The sequence below is a fragment of the Lytechinus pictus genome, chromosome 13 (assembly GCF_037042905.1).
Source record: "Lytechinus pictus isolate F3 Inbred chromosome 13, Lp3.0, whole genome shotgun sequence".
In the NCBI taxonomy this organism is placed as follows: domain Eukaryota; kingdom Metazoa; phylum Echinodermata; class Echinoidea; order Temnopleuroida; family Toxopneustidae; genus Lytechinus; species Lytechinus pictus.
Window position 1 is genome coordinate 16,504,711 of NC_087257.1, and position 13,165 is coordinate 16,517,875.

Below are 13,165 nucleotides of genomic sequence, written 5' to 3' on the forward strand. Positions count from 1 at the left end.
AAAAAGGGCACTGATAAGAGAAAGGGCACCTATAAGAAGGCAATTAAAGGGGCACAGAGCCCGGCGGCACAGAGCACGTTCGTGAGGGGCAGTTTTCTTGGGTAAAGGGGCACTAGATGAGAAAGGGCACCTTTGAGAACTTTCTAACAGCATAAAACGGGTGTGAAAGGGGCGCAGAACAAGTTCGTACATGGGGCACTGATTCGAGAAACGGCACTTGCAAGGGGGCAAATGCATGCTCACATGCATATAAAACGGGCCCTTCTCGATCAGGTGAAAGGGGCACAGAACACGTTCGAGAGGGGGCATTTTGGGGTTATAAGAATTGGCACTTATAATAAGTGGCACTTAATTGGTAACACCTAACAAAGGTCCTCCTCAGGTAAAAGGGGCACAGTACACGTTCGTGAGGGGGCAATTTTCTTGCGTAACAAAGGGCACTTTTTCAGTGCTTCAAAAGGTGGAGGCACTGTGCCCCCCCCCCCCCCGGCCCCAGGATCACTGACCCTGGAAGGAAAAGAAAGTAAAGGGAGAGAGGAAGAAATAAAGAAAAGAGAGATCAAATAATGAGAGAAGGAAAAGGGATCGGGAGAGAAAAGAAAGGAACTGAAGGGAAAGATACTGAGAAAAAATTAAAAGATTAGAAATTAAGAGAATGGGAGAAGAAAGAAAAGGGGAAGGGAAAATACATATAGAATGAGAAGCAAAAGAATGAAAACTGAAGGGAAGAAGAAAAAAGGGGAAGAGAAGTTAACCTTGGTCATAACCTCTGCCTATTAAGGGGGTCATAACCAGTATCGAGATGTCTAGCATTTTGAGCAATGTTATCAGGAAAAAAAACAATTTTTTAATCGATATTTATTTTCCTTTTCTGATAATGGAACAAAAAATAATAGAATCACGTAGAGAGGCCTATAATTATTTGAATCGGGGACTGTCTGTGTCGGACTCCTTGGTAGAGCCAGCCACAGAACATAGTGAATCTAGTCTCACTACTCAGACTCTGCATTATGCACTATGCGAATTGCGAAAACCAAGGGTCTGCACCACTATGACCCCCCCCCCCCCCGACACAATCAAAGGAAGCTATAGGGAAGTAAAAGAGAAATTACACTGTTAGAAAAATTTCCGTTTTTTAACGGAAAAAGTCCGGCAGCAGAATTTCCGGACTTTTTTTTTTTTTCCGTAAATTTACAGAAAGTGGTAATTTATGGAAAAGTTCTGTAAAATATACAAGATTCCGTAAATTACAATTCTTGAAAATACGGACTTTATTTACGGAAACTTTACAGAAAATTTACATAAATTAACATGATTCCGTATAAATAATTAACGGAAAAAAAAAATTTGTCCGGAAATTTTGCTGCCGGAATTTTTTTTTTTTGTCCGTAATTTTACGGATTCCTTTTCCGTAAAATTACCGTACTTTTACAGATTCCCATGAAAAATACGGATTTTATGTACGGAAATTTTACAGAAAATTTACGTGAATTAACATGATTCCGTATAAATAATTAACGGAAAAAAAAAATTTGTCCGGAAATTTTGCTGCCGGAATTTTTTTTTTTTGTCCGTAATTTTACGGATTCCTTTTCCGTAAAATTACCGTACTTTTACAAATTCCCATGTAAAATATGGATATTATTTACGGAAATTTTACAGAAAATTTACGTGAATTAACATGATTCCGTATAAATAATTAACGGGAAAAAAAAATTTGTCCGGAAATTTTGCTGCCGGAATTTTTTTTTTTAATCCGTAATTTTACGGATTCCTTTTCCGTAAAATTACCGTACTTTTACAAAATTCCCATGTAAATTTACACATTTCCGTAAAAAAACAAGTTTACAGAATTCTTAAATTTTTTACAGATATTTTTTAATCAGTAGATACCTTACAATAGGAACGCTGATTTGCTATTTAAACATGTACTCCCAAACACATGGTAGATTGTATGAATGCATTCACTTAAGGCCTGAACAAACATTGTGTTGCCCTTTTCTGACCTGGACAAATCGGGCCAGCTTTTTTCAATTATTTTTTTCATACTATTACTAAGCTTACTATTTCTAGAATAAAACATGGCAACAGTGATTGTGTCTCGCCCACTCATGAAAATAACCAGAAATATCGTGATTTGCGAGGGCACACAACATAATTGTATTGAAACTTCATTGTGAAATGACTGGGATGGAATAACACTTGTCATAAGAGCCTTGCACATAAACTTTAATGTTGACCTGTAAATTCAATTCAATTCAAAATGGTTTATTAAAAATCCTTTCTTTGCGGCAAAAGCCGAATTGCGAAAATTTACATTTCAAACAAAATCATCAATAACAAGGTAAAAAAAACTTATAGTACTACGAACAAATTTCAATATAGACATATGTAACAAAGTATATCATAAATAAATTTAAATTGATACTCACTGATCAATAAAAAAAAATGAAAAATATTCAAAATACATGTAAATATGAGTGGATAGAGGAAATGAATTGGAAAGCAGAAAGGAATAGAAATAGTGGAAGAGAGAAGAGAGGCAGAGAAAGAGAGAGAGAAGAGAAGAAATTGATGGTGGAAGGGAAACAGAGAGAAAAGGGCGAAGAAGCAATTCAATTCAATTCAATTCAATTCATTTATTTTCTCTTTCAATCTTTTTACATTTACAATGATAGTTCAATATACATATTTACAAAATATAACATTTAAATCATTTTTTATAATACAATAATACCATGAAATCGAAAGGGAAGGAGACCAACTAAAAAGCAGAGCTTGCAGGGTGAAGGCCCCCTTTTATAAGTAAATTTTATGAATAAAAAATAAGATTAAATTAAGAAATAAACAATATATATCAAATGAATAAAAAATAAACAAATAAAAATAAAAATAAATAAATAATAATAAAAATAAATGATTCAGTATACACTGTATACAGAAATCATAAAACGATTAAACATATATACAAAGAGAAATTAATAAACACATTTACATATTAAGTTCTGAATTACATTACTTTGGGAAAAAACGATAATCTAATATGCTGCAATAATACATATTTTGGCAATTTTTATGACTTCAATTCAAATATTAAGTTTACGACTAGATATCAGTGAATAATTGCTCATATATGAAAGAAAAATATTTTGATTAACAAAGTAAAATGAAATGAAATGAAACTTGAGTTCGCCAACATAAAGAGAACTCAACATTAGAATTAGTATGTAATCTGCATTTTATAAAAAACAATCTTTTAATGATATCACATTTTAAGAGTCCAATGAATGATGAGTTCTTTAATTCTCAGCCATTCGTAGTTTGATATTATTATACATGTAACGATAGGGGAAGATATATACAAAAAAAACTACTCCTTGTAATCAATTCTTTTAGAGTTAAAGGTAAATGCTAGTTTTGGTAACGATATCAAAATGAGTTCGTACAGAATCCAATGAAATGACCACCAAAGTGTCTGTTTGTATAAATAAAACATATGTGCCAAAGGATTCTGGAAGAAATTGTGTAATTGCTGAGAAATCAGCAAATAAGCACAGGATTCGGGTAGAGCGTCGGGCCCGACATTCGAAGCAATAATTATACACTGTCCCACGTGCGCTTATCTGTGTTGGGGATCTTCAGCCTGAACATTTTTCAGCGTAGATTTCAAGATTTCACAAAGTTCAGTTTATGTAACTGTACCAGATCTAGATCCTCGATGATTAATGACAATTAAGCCTTGTTTTACAGACTTTCTCATGAAAACAGTGTTTACTGCAACTACTGGAATTTCTCTTTAAGGTGCCGAATCAACGAGGGCAAGGGGCTATTTCTATATCGTGAAGTTCGACATCGCATCTCTACTGTTCCGGCCAAGCTTCTAGTCTGATATTGACAAGTCCTATTTTGAGGTAGAAGGTGATACAGTTTAGACGTGGGGATTTGCATAGACTTCGCAAACGCAAGACAAAGAGTTTGATCCATCTATCTTCAAGAGACATCAGTTCTGACTGGAGTAAAGCATGCTCATATGAAGAATATGCTGCTCCAAAAATGATTCTAAGGGCACGTTTCTGAATACGTTCGATGACTTGTACTTGTTGTTTTGTTAGTGCTCCTGACCATACAGGTACAGCATATTCAACAACTGGTCTCACGAAACTAGTATATACAACTATAAGGTCCTGAAATTACAGACTATGATATTTCAAAGTGCGAAGAACATATAAACGACTATTTGCGCGCTTGACCATATATTCAACATGTGTAGACCATTTCAAATCCGACTGGATTGCTACGATGCAGTGACACATCATGGAGTGAGAGCACCGTCGGGTTTGGTACATTTCTACAAAAACTTTGAACACTTTGACCTTACCATGTGACCTCCGACTGCAGCATAATATGCAGGTCGCCTAAGTACATCTACCATCCAAGTTTGGTTGAAAAGTGACTTACGGTTGCGGAGTTAGGTGTGCTGCCAGGCCATCTGGCAACGATGCTTGTTATTTTCCCAGCCTGATCACAAACAACCTAGCAGAAGACAAAAGAGGAATATCAAATCTTACATTCATAACTGTCTCTATATCGTTCTGGGCACTTAATTTTCAATTTTCTTTGGGACATCCAATGGGAGCACACAACAATTGAGTTTTGCAAGTTTATCACATATTTGGAATGCAATTTTAACATGCATGCACATAAAAATTATTGGTGTGCTTTCCATGTTAGGTTGATTTATCCAACAATCACCCCACCCTTCCACTGCTTCAATTGCTCAGTACTTGCACACACAAAAAAAAAAATATATATGCTACAGAATTAACTACTCATTTTAAAAATTGCCCAATCAAATACGAATCGAATAATGACTATAAATGAAACTGAAGTGATAGGAAATCCTAGGAAAGAAAATTAATAACTTTATACAAAATAGTACATTGTTCTAGTTATAGTAATTTAAGTGGCTTTCACATTTGCTTGTATTAGCAATTGCAATCATTTGATCACAATATATGTCGCACACAATCACAAAGGTTGCAAGCAGTCTCAGCACTAATTGTGAAAAGGGCCTAAGAAAGGGTATAATTAATCTAACCTGAACATTGATCGAGTATCTATTCTTCCTGTTGAGGAAGTATATTGCCTGATCCCCACCAGGGCTCCTGATGTAGACATGTGTCCCATCAATTGCACCTATCACTCCTGGAAATCTGCAGTACTGGAAGAACTGTCGCTGAGTTGCTTCAACTTCTTCTCTTGTCGAAGGAAACTTCATGTATTGCCTTTTCCTTCTTGCTATAGCTTCTGACACATCTTTGATGATTCGACACATTGATGACTGTGATATTGCTGCCTCATCACCATGCATCTTTTGAAATGATCCTGTAAAATCAAACAAACCATATGGTTGATAGGTCATTGTTTCGAGGTAATTTTAAAACATTTCATTACACATACAGATGATACTTCTGATGACAAAAAAATTAAGCACATATTTCATAAGAATATTCATCTTTTACAAATATCTGACAATTTTCTGCAATTCATTTTAACAAGTGGAAGGCCTCTTGCAGTGTCGCCATCATACGCGATTCGATATAGCAGCAGTACTGACTTCAAAAACAGCTATTGAATAATGTTTATTTTCTGCCCCGTGCTTTTGACTTTTTACCTTGATGTTTTTGCACATCTATTGATAAAAAATCAAAAAAATTGGTCAGTACCCCCAAAGTGTACCACTATATAACATGGCATACATGGTATTTCCCATACATAGTAGATGTCTATGTGTGATCATTCACATGATTATAATTCAAATAAAAAAACATTTCTAAATATTCATTTGGAACTTATGATAATCATGTGGAAACCAACTCGCATATCTAATGAGCTGTGACCTTTGACCTGCGGACTCCGAATTCGAACTGAGCCTGTATTTTGGTGTCCTATACCTACACACCAAACTTTTTTTATCCATTACATATTTTTTTACTTATTGCGCGGAAACCAAGTGGGGGGCGGACGGACAGGGGCAATGCATGACCATCCAGGCGCCATTTTGTAAATTTCTAGTCCATTTGCATACTATTCCTAATCCCATCCTTACTCTCTTATCCTGCATGCTACACACTTCTAACAAATTGCTGTAGATTGTTTAAGAGTTGCTCTTCATATGAAAATATGACTTGCCCTTGAAAATGCCGTCTTCATGCCCTAAATTCAAATCCGAAATAGTCTACATTAAAAAAAAATCATATTTATTGAAATGTAAAGTAGGAAAATCATAAAATGGCCGTAACTTCCTTGTTTTTATTTATTTTGGTCTGATTTGGGAACATGCTTCCTTATTCATCTGTTTTTACGCATCAGTGACCATTACCTTTAGAAATAGCGCCCTCTATTGCAAAGTGGAATAATAGTAAAATGGCCATCACTTACTTGTTTTCATTTATTTCAGTTTCATATTTTCAGGGTTGACTTACGATAGTCCAAATTCAATTGTTTTTTTTTTTCATTTTACACATCAATGACCATTATCTTAAAAAATAGCGCCCTCTATTGCAAACTAAAGAAATATTATAATGGCCATGACGATAAGTTCCTAGTTTTCATTTATTTCGGTCTCATATTTTCAGGGTATGCTTATGGCATCATCCCTCATAATCCATGTTTTTTTACGCACATCAGTGACCATTACCTTTAAGAAATAGCGCTCTCTATTAAAAAGTTGGAAAACAGTAAAATGGCCATCACTTCCTTGTTTCCATTTATCTTGGTATCACTTTTTTAGGGTTTGCTAATGGCATCATCCCTCATATGCAAAATGTTTTTTTTACGCATCAGTGACCATTGCCTATAAAAATAGCGCCCTCTTAATATTTTGAAAATGTATATCCTCAGGAGTTTTCTCTTTATCTCCTTCTGTTTCTTGCCCTCCATAAAATCACAGGCGTCAATGCATGCACATTGTTCTGATACAATTGCAGCTCTAGTTTTTTGTGTGTATGTTCATCTCGAGTTGTTATCTATGTGCCAAATTTCATAGCTTTTCATCGCAACACAGCCAAGTTTCGGGGGGGGGGTGGGGGTGATCTGCCAATTTAGAGTTAATGACGAATTTATAACTCTAACCTGACATAACAGTTCTAACAGCAGAAACAGCAGAGCTTCACTCCTGCTGTGGTAGTTTTGGAATTTTTAAGCATGCAATTCATAGGTACTTGACTGTTTGCTTAAATGATACTCTTACTTATGTGATCCCTCTCTGATTTCTAGATATTGTCATCATCATCAACTTTGTCTGGAGTCCTAAAATTAATAGAAACAACCTCAGTCAAATAGATTTAACAGTGCCCAGAAACATTCAATAATCATTTAATTCAATTACTCACCCACTGCATGAAAACGGAGAGCCGTCAACACCTGCAAATAAACGGGAAGTGGATCATTCCTCTGTGTGTCCCTCTTCAATTCGGCTTCCAGCATGTTGATGATGTAAATGACGGTTTCTTTTGACAGTCGATACCGATCTCGAAATGGCCCATCCTCATACGATTCCGATGGATTTCTAGCATCCCGTAGCCCACGACGTGGTCTTGGCAAAGGTAGCTGTACATGTATGCAGAAGAGTTGAATATTATTTTTAATTCTTTTATTTTGTGATCTTTATAAACGTTCCAAACAGTGAACATGTGCATGTAGATTTGATTACACATCTACCAACATAATAACTGCAATCTTAATTGTCTTCCCAAGATTAACAAAAATTACATTCAAAATGTTATTTCAAGTTTTCATTTGTTATCTCATCAAATCATTTCAATAATACTTTTAAACAAATTAAAACAATGTAAACCAAATTTATCAATCATACCTCTCTTAGCAATTCAAGGTTGTGAAGGTGATGGAGATAATCCATGGGTATAGGTAGATGTCAACCGACGACGTAATTCTGTGAAACAATTGTCAAATAACAACACAAACATTATTTTTTAATAAATACCGGTAGGCAAATAATTTGAAACATATACATATAAAAATAATTCATTGGTTTATCACTTTATACAGATCTCATAGTGAATGATAAATAAAACAAAAACATTGTAATCATTTGTGCGAGATGCCTTTAAAAATTAAAGTTTTTTTTTTTGGGGGGGGGCGCTATATTTTCTCTATTTGCAAGTGATATGAAAAAGATTTTAGAACGAAATTTAAGTAATCAACTCTTTAATATTTCAGCCTCTAAAAATTGGCCTGTGCCGAAAGCAAAAGAAAGGTATATTTTTAAATGCAATTTAGGCAAATTGAAAAAATCGGCCATGAATAGTGACGTGTGAGGAAATAGATACTGGCTCAAAATCAACAATTTAGAGGATAACCAGAGGATGGACACGGAGTGAAATACGGGTGAAGAGTAAGAAATTAAGCTATTTTTCTTTCTCTTTATATTTTTTGTTACGATTTTTACAATAAATAACATTTCCATCGGCCACCCCACCTTTGTCACTCGGAATATCCGATCGAGTTCACCGTCCCGAAGTTTGGGTAGGTGGAGTGTAGTGTAGCGGTAGTGAAGTGGAGTGGAGCCTGCGCGAACTTCGCTTGAGGTATTACTAGATCTAACTAACTGTAGTTGACATTGGGTGATTTCAAGTTCGGTGTTGGTGTTGAGAGCGTAAAAAGGCCGCTGAACCGAGCTCCAACACCGAGCTGGGACTGGGTTCAGAGGAATGATACCAATGGCGTTATCGATAGCACATGACGTCACGCCTCTGCGCTGCGCTGCTAAATCATCTCAACTTCACGCGAGAAGTCTCGACGACGAAAATGAAATCGGAAAGAAATGCATTAAATTCTCATCGTACAGAATACATGTACCAATGTTTTAATTAATTCAAGAATTCAAAAGAGTGAACATTATTCTTTATCAAAATATATACAGCTCAAATGATTTGTTCTACTACGTACTACTAGCTCATCTTAACTGTAAAAGCTAATTTTACGGGGATGTTTCATCGTGTTTGCCGCCTGTTCACGAGCTTGAGATTGCCAACACCAACACCGAACTTGAAACCATGATTTTCCCAATCCCTGGGGGTTGGTGTTGGTGAATGGGGAAATTGCACGTAGATCGTCAACACCAGCCGCAGTGCTGGGTTCAGCAGACGACATTCAACACGAACTGCCGGAAATACGTCATATTTTCCGAGGTCAATCCCAATTAACACCAGCCTGATTTCAAGTACGGTGTTGTGGCTGGTGTTGTCACAACACCAACACCAGATTTCAACACTGTACTTGAGTTGAAATCACCCATTCAATGCCATTGTCATTGACATTGTCATTGATTTGATTTAGAATTAGATCATCTAGGCTACCGGCTAGGCCCTAATCTAATCTAGGCCTACCCCAAGTTTAAATAAGTTTAATTGCACAAATTTAATATTTTGAGGTTTATATTTTCATCTTGACATTTACAAATGAAGATACAAATGAATATATAAATGGCATCATAATATAAAATATCCTTGTGAAGCTCATATAACAAGCTTGGCCCACGGCTTCGCACCTTCGATTCAATTCGTTCAACCACAGTGTCAAAATATCCAACACTCAAATGCACCAATGGGACTGTAGCAGCGCGTACGCGACGATACATTGCATCGTCTGGACTCGTCAATGCCAAAACCTTGTTCGTAATCATGAAAACCAACACTATTAATTTCATATAACTGCATAAAACGTATCAATATATTCCAGAGAGGCACAGCAGAAATTTCTTTTACGAATTCAAAGCAAAATACTTACGAATTTCTGATCAAGAAGATCACTTGACACATCCAAGACCGGAAGGAAAATTCTCATTGCTTCGCGGGCTTTTCACAAACTTCTCAAGTGCGCATGCTCGAAAAAGAAAACTTATCATTAACTTGATTTTTCTGTAAATTTTACAAAGTTTCCGTAGAAATTGCACTTTCCACATATTACGAATTAATCTGTTAAATCGTGTCTGTAAACTTACATCTACTTTACAGTAAATTTACAAAGATGTATCGTAAACGTCTCGATCCTTACGTCAGTAAATTTACCATTATAACCTGATTTTTCTGTAAATTTTACAAATTTTCTGAAGAAATTGCACTTTACACATATTACAAATTAATCTGTTAAATCTTGTCCATAAACTTACATCTACTTTACAGTAAATTTACAAGATGTATCGTAAACGTCTCCTTTCAATAATGATCTTCACTACAATTACGGGCAGGGGCGTAGACAACGGGGGGGATGAGGGGGATGCATCCCCCCCACCTCACAAGGTGGGGGGGATGGCATGTACAATCATCCCCCCCAGGTTTTGGGGAATGATATTTGGTTACTTAATAAGTCATAATGATGATAATAATAGTAATAATAATAATGATAACAATTATAATATTAATAATAATAATAATTATGATGATGATAATAATAATCCTCATCATTATTGTAATTGTGTTTATTGTTATTAGCCGCATTCACACGGTGAAAGCCAATTCAGACGGTAAAAAAAAAGAAAATCTTACAAGTATTTACTGGGCAGGAACGAAAAGAGGCGCAAGATATTTGGTTTCTAAGACACAAATTTGCAAGACTACAAAAGTAAAACTGACTAAGAGACCGATATGTTTGTTTGTTGAGCCATGAATGCTCCTTAAGTAAGTTTACCAACTTACCGCATGTCTCTATTATCTGATTAGCAACTGTTAATCAAGCTGTTTTTGGTATGGGAATGAAGCAACAACTTTTTTCTTTTCATCGAGACTACTTTTCAGGCACGAACCGAGTACTAGCAATACCTTCTCATATATGATATGTATCATATTTATTTATTTATTTATTGGTTTATATCAGATTATATTACAGGTATATGATATTTATACATATATATATACATTATATGCATTTATTTATTTATTTATCTATATATTTATATACACGTTATTTTCTCAAGTCGGTTTTTATTGAAATACATGTGTGGTCTGGCCCACTCGTGTTATAGGCATTATACATTGTGTGCAAAATGCATCAGCGCAATCTAAAACAGAATAGAAAATGAATGTGATACAACAGTATACATGATAATTCGTGACAGAGAGTACCATACTACTATCTTTATAACAAGTATTATTCAAACAAACATATATAATTATGTATAATCATGAATTGTTCAACTTCATGCTCCCACTATATGACTATTGTTACACTAATACTGATATCAGGACTGACTGGTATACATTAGTTTGTTGTTAAGCTTGCAGCAGCTACATCTTTTCTGTATTGTTAACTATTTATTTATTTTTGTTTTATTTAAGATGCACTTTGTTTTGTATTCATTTAAAGTATGTTGATTGATGCATGAAGACATAAGTTTGAAATGTTTAAAGAAGTTTGTTTCATGTAAAGCGCAGTGTGAATTTACCCTGTCTTGAAATGCGAGATAAAAGGAACCTATTAGTATTAGCATTATTATTTGTATTAGTATTATTTTTTATTTGTATTATTATTATTATTATTATTATTATTATTATTATTATTATTATTATTATTATTATTATTATTATTATTATTATTATTATTATTATTACTATTATAAGACTGAGATCAAATAGAAGTAAATAATGCCCTAATTTGAAACGATGCAATGCCGTTATGGTTCCGATTTCTTCACAAACTTACAGAGCAGTATTGTTACTCCATGGATCATAGTGATACTGTTTATGTTTTTTGTATCTGTATGTTAATGAGCCGCCAGCCAATATCCATCTATGGATACTATGCCTGTTTCTTTGAGGTAAAAAAAAGCATAGTATGTACGTACTCATTATGCTTTATAATGAACAGACATATTGTTATTTGTTTGTTGTTTATGTGTTCTATTCACAAATGGCCACAGAGGCTGTTTTCATTCATAACCACATACCCATATCAAGACAACAAAGACTATACCTGCGTGTACACAGTTGACATTGGTTTTTTTTCTGAAGAGGTGTAACAGCAAAATTCACAGAGATAAATAAATACGTAGTGTGGTTCAATATGCAATACTATGTGTCAGTCCATTCTGTATTCGTATGCCACGGTGTGTAGATCTTGTCGATGTATGTCTGTCCATTCAAGGCGTAGTATGTGTGTGGTGCGCGCACCCGTGTGTGTGTGTGTGGGGGGGGTGAGTGTGTGTGTGTGTGCGTGCGCGCTTGTGTGTGTTATTTTACCTCATTCAGTATGCATCAGATTGCACGATTTCAAGTTCAAAATTGCAAAAGCTCCCTACCGTCGGAGGGGGGACACCCCCCTCCCACACCCTCCCCCCGCTCGGTCGCTTCGCTCCCTCGCTCGGGCGCTTCGCGCCCTCACTAGCGTTGGCAGCCCAGTCATCCCCCCCAGGTGTACGAACCTGTCTACGCCACTGATTACGGACAATGTCAGTAAATTTATCATTAACCTGATTTTTCTGTAAATTCTACAAAGTTTCCGTAGAAATTGCCATTTCTGTTAAATCTTGTCCGTAAATTTACAGCTACCTTTCTAGTAAATTTACAAAGATTTGTACCGTAAACCACTAAACGTCTCATTTCTGAGATTAATTTTTAATATATATATGTAAAGTGGAATTTCTACGGAAAATTTGTAAACTTTACAGAAAAATCAGGTTATATGATAAATTTTCTGACGTTGTCCGTAAACTTACATCTACTTTACAGTAAATTTACAAGATGTACCGTAAACGTCTCCTTTCAATAATGATCTTCTGTACAATTACGGATCAAAACGTTTGTAAAATTGATCATTTACCTGATTTTTATGTAATTTTTAAAAATTTTCCGTAGTTTGTATAGTACAAATTAATCTGTTAAATCTTGTCCGTAAACTTACAGCTACTTTCTAGTAAATTTACAAAGATTTGTACCGTAAACCACCAAACGTCTCCTTTCAAGAATGATCTTCACTACAATTACGGACAACGTCAGAAAATGTATCATTAACCTGATTTTTCTGTAAATTTTACAAAATTTTCCGTAAAAAATGCACTTTACACATGTTACAAATTAATATGTTAAATCTTATCCGTAAACTTACATCTACTGACAGTAAATTTACAAGATGTATCGTAAACGCCTCC

The 13,165-nt window shown here is 35.1% G+C and overlaps 1 protein-coding gene across 2 annotated transcripts; it reads right to left on the reverse strand.

The window, feature by feature from the left end:
• Window positions 1-1,853: 1,853 nt before the first annotated feature.
• On the reverse strand, window positions 1,854-9,885 carry LOC129276234 (putative nuclease HARBI1). 2 transcript variants are annotated; one of them, XM_064108129.1, is made up of 6 exons: window positions 9,811-9,885; window positions 7,877-7,954; window positions 7,395-7,611; window positions 5,099-5,385; window positions 4,379-4,533; window positions 3,812-3,901 (listed from the first exon to the last, which is right to left on the reverse strand). In XM_064108129.1, the coding sequence occupies exons 2-5, from the start codon at window positions 7,919-7,921 to the stop codon at window positions 4,426-4,428; spliced, it is 657 nt and encodes a 218-aa protein (XP_063964199.1). In that variant the 5' UTR covers window positions 7,922-7,954; window positions 9,811-9,885; the 3' UTR covers window positions 3,812-3,901; window positions 4,379-4,425. The 2 variants fall into 2 exon arrangements, with proteins under 2 accessions (XP_063964198.1, XP_063964199.1); XM_064108128.1 differs by having other exon boundaries at window positions 1,854-4,533.
• Window positions 9,886-13,165: the final 3,280 nt, after the last annotated feature.